At 48.0% G+C, this 10,201-nt stretch overlaps 1 protein-coding gene across 1 annotated transcript; it reads right to left on the bottom strand.

Moving 5' to 3' along the window:
* Window positions 1-1,843: 1,843 nt before the first annotated feature.
* On the bottom strand, window positions 1,844-4,406 carry LOC107279226 (chloride conductance regulatory protein ICln-like). The gene is made up of 7 exons (XM_015759167.3): window positions 4,265-4,406; window positions 3,636-3,753; window positions 3,038-3,097; window positions 2,909-2,968; window positions 2,745-2,827; window positions 2,217-2,293; window positions 1,844-2,089 (listed from the first exon to the last, which is right to left on the bottom strand). The coding sequence occupies exons 1-6, from the start codon at window positions 4,280-4,282 to the stop codon at window positions 2,222-2,224; spliced, it is 411 nt and encodes a 136-aa protein (XP_015614653.1). The 5' UTR covers window positions 4,283-4,406; the 3' UTR covers window positions 1,844-2,089; window positions 2,217-2,221.
* Between the last annotated feature and the right edge of the window lie 5,795 nt (window positions 4,407-10,201).

Genomic DNA, 10,201 nt, shown 5'->3' with positions numbered 1-10,201 from the left:
GCCCACCAAAGAGAGGGACGGAGAAGAAAAAAGGGGAAAGGAGGAGCAAACGAGTTCTAGAGTCTAAACTTGTTCTAGCTCTCGAACTCTTTGTAGTTTCTTCATACACAGATCCACCAGAACACAGGAGTAGGGTATTACGCTTCTCAGCGGCCCGAACCTGTCTACATCGCCCGTGTCTCGTGCATTGCCTCTCTCGCGAATATTCCACAGACCGAGGGCTTAGAACCTCACTTAGCGCCCCCGGCCGAACCGGCAAAGGGGGGCCTGCGCGGTCTCCCGGTGAGGAGCCCCACGCTCCGTCAGTACTAATAATAATTTGATTGATATAATAGACAAAAGAATCCAACTTCTTCGCAATGTACACTCCCTGCTTCCTTTAGTGTTTAGGGAAAAAAAGCATGCAGAAAACATCAATTTTTCTAAGCTTTTTACCATTTTAACGTAAGTTCCTTTTCCCCTAAGAACTCATGTAAAAAATATTTTTTGTCTATACTAGAAAAAGACGTTTTCCAGCGGTACAACGACTATTAGGAGCTATAATGACATTATAATTTTACACTAATTTATAATCTACATTGGTCAAAAAATAAATCACCTAATAGAAACATCTAATAAAAAATATAAAATATTTTAGAGTTGGACCAGGGTTTCACTTATCGTGTGATAATCGCATCACTTATCACGCTTATCGCGGGGGTACGGTAGGGGAAACCGGCGATATGATTTGGATGAATTTTGACCAAATTCAAAATTCCGGAAAAAATCGAAAAAAACTGAAAAAATTCATGGATGTAGCGCGATAACATGCCACCTCATCGTCCACTAGTAATAATTACAAGGAAAAATTGGAACCATGCCATTATAATTTTGCAAAATTTAAGATATACCATCCTGAACCACATGTCATTGACTCATATGAGTTCTACATGTCATTGAGATACCGATGACATATCTTAAACTTTGCAAAATTATAATAGCATGATTTCAATTTACCCTAATTACAAACAAGCTTATGCAAGCATGCAACATATCTATAATTCATTGAATTCTACATATCAACATCCAATCATTTTTCTTCACATTATTTTTTCACAATATTTTTAACATATATATATATATATATATATATATATATCCATCATTTCTATATTACTTAACATATATTCATCTATACAATTAAAGTGTAGAATATCATATTTCATCTACAATCTCATACTAAATGTATTTCTCTCTAAACATACTTTGACAAACCAATTTTATTTGTTGTTAATAACTAATATAATTTATACTTTTATACTTTTAGCTCGATCATTAAAAAAATTTAGAAGTTACTTGGCAATTTCCGTAGAAAGCGTGGGAAATCACCTAATGTGTCCCTTCGGTAGACGTGCGGACGCGTTGTGTGCAGTGGAAGAAGGGATAGAAGGACGACTGCGCTACAAAATTCCAATGCATAGAAACCTTGAGGGTTCATAGCATGGGTTTGAACAACGTGTAAATTGAATTCCTGCCTTTTCTTACTCCAGTGTTTTCAAATTCCTACATTCGAAAGAAATCATGCTTTAACAGAGTACTCCCTTCAACACAGAGCTCCCTGCCCATTGCCTCAAATCGTGTAAAAAAAATAACTTAACCTTCAGATTACCATACTCAACCGAGCAAAAGTTCATCATGAACAAATGTCTACAAGAACAATACTGACAGCAATAAAACGAGCTAACGGATTCTGCTGCAAGTCCTTGGACATTGAGCACAGGACCATTCATCAGTAGCAAATGCTACAGAAAAGGAAATGTTTGTTGCTCAGCTATCAGCATACATCTTTGGTCGATCAAGGATGTAAATAAAAAAAAATCTGACAATTAAGCTTGAACACTTACAAAGTATGGATGTTTTCCATGAGCACATTGTCAAAATATCTCTGAATATGAAGTTGCATGATCATACATGTATTTTACAGAAGACAACGCATACAAAGACCTCCAGCATGCTTTCAGCTTACATTTTTCTTGACCAGTAGCAAGACCTTTTTTCTCCCATACGTTGCCATTGATGCAAGTTTACAAGGTGGCCCAAAGGAGTTAATCTGTGACATCTCAAAAGGGAAGGAAAAGAAACAAACAAAAAATAAGTCTTTAGTCAACAATGTGCATCATTGGCGATGTACAACAAACCAGTTTTTTTTTTCTTCAGAGAAGAAAATAACAAGGCACCTGCATTAGTGTCCATTTCCATGCGTCTCATGTTCTGCTTCCTCTGCATCCTCAAAACGTTGGTCATTGATCTGAAGCTGCATAAGGACATTATGAGGTTTTTGTTCGAGTTAGCTCATGAGATTGGCAGGGGAAGGAACAAAAGAGTTTTATCTTAGTATACAGATCAAACTGTTCAGAAAGTAACTGTTTGATGTTTATAATAATTTTGAAAGGATAATCAACTGCCACCCTGAATCACACGGTATATCTGTATATGAATTAACTATACCTTAACATATTATGTGACAAAAACAGTAAGAAATATACATATGGTCGTAGTTTCTAAATAAAATGACGTGAGAGGATGCCATTACCAATTCCTATACCATATGTTGTAGTAAATACAGATTATATTCACAGGAGCCCGAAGAAAAGAAAAAACCTTTACAACCAAGCTTATAACACAAGAGTTTTATTTCACTTGCAATCGTTTCACAGAATCATATAAAGCATAAAACATAATGGTAGAACAAACCAACAGCATACCTCAACTACAGCATGAGTAATATCATGTTCATCAGTTTGACCTATCGGGTTGACATCTGAAAACTCACATTCAGCATCACTTCCTGAATGCAAGATAATACATAAAAGATTATGCATAACGTTTGGATGAACACAAAAGAGAAATGAACAGGGCGAATTCTTACCACCAGTCATATCTTCATCACCTTCATCTCTATGAGCCCAGCCATTCTCTTCATCACTCTCTGGTAATTAAAAAGGCATACATCAAACAAAGAACATTCTTTTATTGTTTATTAACTATTAAAACTTACCAGCATTAGGATCGGGGTTCAATTCAGCACAATGTGAGAATGCTTCAAAGAGTCCATCCACTGAAACTTCTGTCAAGGATCCAAGATATAATGTGAATATATAATAGAAGATACAAATGCTTCAAGAAATAGTATTAGTCAATTCTTCAAATAAATAGCATTTCAAACTGCTGGAAATAAAAAATATATCTGCCATGATGATCTGCAGTATGATACTAATTATGCAAGGTAGTTTATTCTTGATTAGCTATTAATCCCAACAGAGAACCATTTGTAACTGAATAACATAAGACAAGCAAATTTTTACTTGTGAAGGAACAGAATGCACACATTACATTCTTAAAGTAGTACCCTCTAGAGTGAAGACCTACTCTTCAAGAATAAACAAATCTAATCATGACTATTAGTTGCTACAGTCATGAGAATAAATTAAAAATAAAGAGCTAATGAAAAATGAACATAGAGCATTAGAAATGATAGTTATTTCATGTAAACCTGCACTCATATCAAAATTTAGTATGCAAGCATCAGAGGTAGATTTATACAAGGAAAACCAATAAATGCTCCTACATCAGACAATTTACTGTAAAAAGGATACACTGACAAGGATCAGATGGTATGATACGCATCTCAGTGACTTTCGATAGCTCTGTTTCCACATTTACTTCGGAGTCTGATTCATCGGACTCCTCATCAGAACCATCTTCTGTCTCAATCTTTGAAAATTCCAACAAAGGGAATAGCAAACATTAGAATCAGATAATAAAAGATAACACCGAAAATAGACAAAGAATCAATTGTGATATGCCAAATTCACTAAATACATCAACATCACATTTCAGAATTCAAAATTTAGCAGCTACAAGAGCTCTAAACAAAAACCACGAAGAACTCCGCACCCACCCAGCATACAGGACAAATGATATATCCAGACTAGGATCACTCTTGAGTTGAAAATTATGTACCAGCTCTATGAAGATTACAAAAAGGCTGCACGTGATAAATTACATCCATACATTTATCTTTCAACTATTTGCTACTATGCTAGTAGCAAAAATCACCTTCACTGGTGTTTGCTGCGTACAAACTGAAATCTACTAATGCTATAAGATCAAAAGGATAAAACCAAAGAGAATAAACAATAGCAGTGTCCATCCGTTAGTACCCGGTGAACCAAAGGAGAAAATTTCTGCCAATCCTCTCAAAGAAAAGGAAAATAAACTCCACCTTAGTCAAATGGGTCATAGCCTGTAGTTTGTCACGGCGGCAACATCTGTAGCAGGGAGTTCAAAGCAGAAGCCAGCGGCCCAGCCTGTGAATCGGCCCAGAAGGGAGAAGCAGCCCAACTCCCGTTTCCCTGCGAGTGTGTGGACCCAGTAGTGATTGGCTGGGCCACTGTCAGTGAGTGAGAGAGGCTGTGTAGTGCGATGCTATATAAGCCGGCAGGATTGAGAGGAAGGGGATCGAATCATGTAATCAAACATACTCAAATTCAATTCCATCTCTCTCCTGTTCAATTCTGTTCTGTTCTTCTTCTTCTTCTTCCTCAAGCCAACTCTCTCAATCTCTTCCCTTCTCTACTCGACCGAATCTCTCCTACGAGTTCGAGACCGTGACAATTTGGTATCAGAGCAATTTCGATCCTGGAGAAGCCACGATATACTTCCCGTTTGCAACTTCAAGTCGAAGCGATGGAGAAGCAGAACATTGATTTCGGCAAGGTGTTGATGGAGATCTAGGAGTCCTTGGTGAGGCTGAATCGTGCTCAAGGCGAAACTCAAGCAGCGGTCGTCAAGCTAGATCGCGAAGTGAGCAGTTGGAGACCTCAAGTAGAAGCAGCAGTTCAGGAGTTGCGTGAGGAAGTCGGCGACCTTCGTCAGCAACTGGATCTCGTCGGCAAAATGAAGCAGGCTTCTCCGGCGACGTCTTCCCCTCCAGCACCATGGCGCGGGCCTCAAGGGCTTCTTCGCGCCGCCGGGACGCCGCCTCGGTCTTCGCCGCCCGCCGTTCCCGGGCAGCGGCGGCGTCAAGGACCCCCCGGGCGGCGTCGAGCTTCTTTCCTAGCTCCGCCGCCTAGCTCCCGTATTGGAGGCGGAGATCGTCCCGCGCCTCGTTCAGCACGGCGGTGGCAATGAGGGCAGCCTCTCGCTTCTCCTCCACCTCCCTGGCAATCTCCGCCAGCTCCTTCCGACGGGCCTCGAGCTCTCAGGTGTGCCGGCTTCTTTCCTAGCTCCGCCGCCTAGCTCCCGTATTGGAGGCGGAGATCGTCCCGCGCCTCGTTCAGCACGGCGGTGGCAATGAGGGCAGCCTCTCGCTTCTCCTCCACCTCCCTGGCAATCTCCGCCAGCTCCTTCCGACGGGCCTCGAGCTCTCAGGTGTGCCGGCGGTGTGCCTTGCGGCCCGCCTCCACCATGGCCTCCACCGAGCATTGCCCCTCTTCGACACGCGCTCACGCCGCGTCGAGCTCCGCCCGCTCTGCCTGCAGGACCTCCATCTGGGCATTTAACCCATCCAACACCGTGGTGTTCGCAGTGGCCAAGGCTTGCAGAAGGGGCTCCGCGCTCAGTGGGGCAGCGGAAGGCATGGGAGAGAGCCGCCTCGGTGAGAATGCCGCACGGCTCGGCCCGCCGATCGACGTGCCGGACTCGGGGACGTCCCCCGAACCTGGCTCGTCCTGAGCGTCGCCCGAGGAGTCGGGCCCGAGCGGTGCGCCTGCGGCCTAGTCGTGGGTGGCCTCGGAAGTCATCGTCGCCTCGGGCGGAGTCGGGTCGGGGGCTTGGCAGGCCGCCTGGCGTGCGCGTGCCACCTCCGCCTCCCGGGCGGACTCCTCGGCCCGGCGGAGCCTGGCCTCCTCCCGAGCGGCTTCCTCAGCCTGGCGAGCCCGGACGGCCTCCTGGGCAGCCTCCTCGGCTTCCCGAAGGCGGTCCGCGGCTTCTCGCCGGTCAGCTTCCCGCCTCCGGGCCTCCGCGGTCGCCGTATCCTCGGCCTCAGACCGGCCGGACTTGGAATGGCGGGAGGGGCGCGACGGGATCTCGCTGAAGCAGAAGAAAAACCAGAAGACAAAAAGAAACAGGTAAGTGAAAACTCGCTTTGAAAGAATGAATTCGGCCGTAGTAGGCGCGGGGACGAACCTGCGAGGAGGTCGGTTAAACGACCACCTTGGGGGGGAGATGAGGTTTCCCCGGCTTGGCTCGGTCCCCCCCATCTTGCGGAGCCGTTTCTTTTTCCGCTCCCCCTCGGGCTGCGGCGTTGGCGCGGCACCTTCCGAGCGCCTGCTGCTAGCACGCACCGCCCCGCCCCCTCGGGGAGGAGATGGGGAAGGGGTACCCTCCTGCTTCCTCTTCCCCCGGGCGTCGGCAGGGCGGCTGCCCCCCGGGCCCCCGTCGCGGGGCCCAGAAGCACGACCCCCTCCTGGGGTAGATTGTTCCCCCCTGCGGCTCCCGCCCGCGCCATCGTGGCCTCGAGGAGCCCGCTCCTCCGACGCCCCGACCGCCATCATGATGGTCAAGATGTTGGCGCGATCTGGATCGCTGCAGAGGGGGAGGACTCCTTGGGGGATGAGGGACGCCTCCACGGAGCTGAGATTCAGCACCCGTTGGACCACCATCTTGAAATCCTCAGGGGCCCAGTCCCATCTGCCCCCCTGGTGGGTCCTCATGTAGTCCTTCGACCCGGTGTACTCCCAGGCGCCCCGGGCGCGCCGCTGGAGCGGCGCGATCCGGCGACGAAGGTAGTCGTCGTACACCATGGCCCCCGTGAGCCCCTAGGATCGCAGGCCCGCCAGGCGGTCAAGGACGGTGTCGTAGCCGTCTCCCAGATCTACCGGCACGCGCCAGCTGGAGGCCTGCGCCGGGGGCTGGCTCGGAAGTCGGAGGCGCGCTTCGTCGGCGAGGGGGGTGTAGAACCAGTCGCTCTTCCAGTCGTCCCACTTCTTGCGCAGGACGCAGGGAATGTAGCGGCTCAGCACCGGCCCCCGCGGCTGGAAGTAGCAGCCACCGACCACCGACGGCGGCGACACTGGCTGTACGGTGAAGAACCACCGGAACAGCCGAAGAGATGGGCGCACCCCGATAAACATCTCGCACAGGTGTGCGAAGATGGCCAACGTCATTACCGCGTTGGGGGTGAGGTGCGCCATCTGGAGATCATAATGCTCCAGAACATCCATGAAGAAAGAAGAGAATGGCGGGACTAGCCCTGCCATTGCAAAAGAGAGGAAGAAGACGGACCGCCCCGGGTAACGTGGCGCCGGGCGTCCCTCGCCCAGCGCGACCATCTCCCGGCCGGTGGCAGATTCCGGCATGAAGCGGCGCGGTAGCCCAGCCTGCCTCTCGCTCACGATGCGGGAAGGCGGCAGCACGCTACCATCGAGCGGTGCGGAGCCCCGTGCCATGACGCCGGCAGAGGAGGAACTTGAGAACGAGCGAGTGCGGCGAGGGTAGGGCACAGGAAACGAAGAGTTAGAGCGCAAGCGGCGAAGGCAAGGGGAATAATGGCGAGAGGAAGGAAACGAATCTCTTCCTCGGCGTCTTTATACCCTTGCCAACGCTCTGCCCGGCTCCTCGCTTCCCGCGCCCACTATCTCGCCCCCTCGTTTCTTGCGCCCACGCCTCTGCTAATCCCACTCGCCCGTTTGCGGCGCACGAGGCCGTGGCAGTCGAGATGGGACATATCGTGCGCGCGTTAACTTCGCTCGCCGACCGAAGCGCCATCATCACGTCTCCAGGCGAAACGAACTGACTCGTCCCGATTCGCGCGCTGCTCGAGTGATGTGGCAGTCTCGAAGAGGCCGCTCATTATTATCGATCAGTTTTCCCTGCCAATGCGTGCGACTTGCGACCGCTGAGTTCCTACCCGCCTGTAGAGACCGGCCCCACCTGTCACCAGATCTAAAGAATGGCGTCACGCCCGAGCGCTTCCCTCGAGGGGGGCGATCGCCCTGGCGTGACGCCGGGGGCTACTGTCGATGACATGGGGCCGAGGGTATCATGACTAGAGGTTAGGGTAGCCGCAGTCACCCACGTGGCCCGGGTCGGGCCCGAGGGTGACGAGACCTCCCCGCCTTTTGTCTCCCCGAGGGGTCGGGCCGCTCCCGTTTCGGCCCCGAGGGCAGGGGCGCCCCGACCCCCTGTGGTTTTGACGCCACGTGTATGGTTTAGGTGAGCACAGCAGGGCTCACCTAACCGCATTTATTGCGGTTTGGACGAGCGCGCCACGCCGCATTTAATGCAGCGCAGCGCTCATCCGGTCCGTGACCGGTCGCAGTGTGTGACCGGTCACAGACCGGTCAGATCGCGGGTTAGGTGGCAACAGGCGGCCTGACACACGCCTCGCCCCGTCCCGTCGGATTGATGAGAGCCTCCAGGCACTCGTCCCTAGCCGGAGCCGGCGTGCTACCTCCTGGAGTTGGCACGTCAGTCCCGCCCAGATATATTCCAGGCTTCATCGCAACCATTGCAAGGAAGTCGTTGTATGAAGAAGGGCAGACATGCAGCTTGCTAAACTGACACGTGGTGGACAACAATGACCGGTCTGTGACTGGTCTGACGCTGGTCATGTCATAGGCAGACAACCGCGCACCCATTTTGCACCTCCTTCCAGCGGAGTGGAGGTAGGTATGACCCATCCCATCGGAGGGTCATTCGGATAGCAGCCATTGCAAATCTCCGCCCATTAATGAAGGAATGACAGGGTGATCCCCTATGTCAGACGAGTGAGGACGCTGGGCCACACTCAAAGACAAGCTATATTTTAGCTTCCAAGAGAAGGCGAACGGGGTTTTGGTCAAGAGAGGGTGGGTCCCCACCCAAAAGAAGAGTAGGTAGAAGTGGAGCATGTGGTATCCCCTTGAGTTATAAAAGGAGGACCTTGCCCACCAAAGAGAGGGACGGAGAAGAAAAAAGGGGAAAGGAGGAGCAAACGAGTTCTAGAGTCTAAACTTGTTCTAGCTCTCGAACTCTTTGTAGTTTCTTCATACACAGATCCACCAGAACACAGGAGTAGGGTATTACGCTTCTCAGCGGCCCGAACCTGTCTACATCGCCCGTGTCTCGTGCATTGCCTCTCTCGCGAATATTCCACAGACCGAGGGCTTAGAACCTCACTTAGCGCCCCCGGCCGAACCGGCAAAGGGGGGCCTGCGCGGTCTCCCGGTGAGGAGCCCCACGCTCCGTCAGTACTAATAATAATTTGATTGATATAATAGACAAAAGAATCCAACTTCTTCGCAATGTACACTCCCTGCTTCCTTTAGTGTTTAGGGAAAAAAAGCATGCAGAAAACATCAATTTTTCTAAGCTTTTTACCATTTTAACGTAAGTTCCTTTTCCCCTAAGAACTCATGTAAAAAATATTTTTTGTCTATACTAGAAAAAGACGTTTTCCAGCGGTACAACGACTATTAGGAGCTATAATGACATTATAATTTTACACTAATTTATAATCTACATTGGTCAAAAAATAAATCACCTAATAGAAACATCTAATAAAAAATATAAAATATTTTAGAGTTGGACCAGGGTTTCACTTATCGTGTGATAATCGCATCACTTATCACGCTTATCGCGGGGGTACGGTAGGGGAAACCGGCGATATGATTTGGATGAATTTTGACCAAATTCAAAATTCCGGAAAAAATCGAAAAAAACTGAAAAAATTCATGGATGTAGCGCGATAACATGCCACCTCATCGTCCACTAGTAATAATTACAAGGAAAAATTGGAACCATGCCATTATAATTTTGCAAAATTTAAGATATACCATCCTGAACCACATGTCATTGACTCATATGAGTTCTACATGTCATTGAGATACCGATGACATATCTTAAACTTTGCAAAATTATAATAGCATGATTTCAATTTACCCTAATTACAAACAAGCTTATGCAAGCATGCAACATATCTATAATTCATTGAATTCTACATATCAACATCCAATCATTTTTCTTCACATTATTTTTTCACAATATTTTTAACATATATATATATATATATATATATATATATATATATATATATATCCATCATTTCTATATTACTTAACATATATTCATCTATACAATTAAAGTGTAGAATATCATATTTCATCTACAATCTCATACTAAATGTATTTCTCTCTAAACATACTTTGACAAACCAATTTTATTTGTTGTTAATAACTAA

The sequence above is a fragment of the Oryza sativa genome, chromosome 10, assembly GCF_034140825.1.
Source record: "Oryza sativa Japonica Group chromosome 10, ASM3414082v1".
Taxonomy (NCBI): domain Eukaryota; kingdom Viridiplantae; phylum Streptophyta; class Magnoliopsida; order Poales; family Poaceae; genus Oryza; species Oryza sativa.
The sequence above is the reverse complement of the archived record's forward strand: the minus strand, read 5'-3'. Positions and strand labels throughout refer to the sequence as shown.

What these genes read in the sequence shown, in the direction of transcription:
- LOC107279226 (XM_015759167.3), bottom strand. An exon ending in GAACCCCGATCCTAATGCTG is followed by an intron (nt 2,969 to 3,037) that starts GTAAGTTTTAAT and finishes TTTAATTACCAG; the next exon opens with AGAGTGATGAAGAGAATGGC. An exon ending in TTACTCATGCTGTAGTTGAG is followed by an intron (nt 2,294 to 2,744) that starts GTATGCTGTTGG and finishes GTCCTTATGCAG; the next exon opens with CTTCAGATCAATGACCAACG.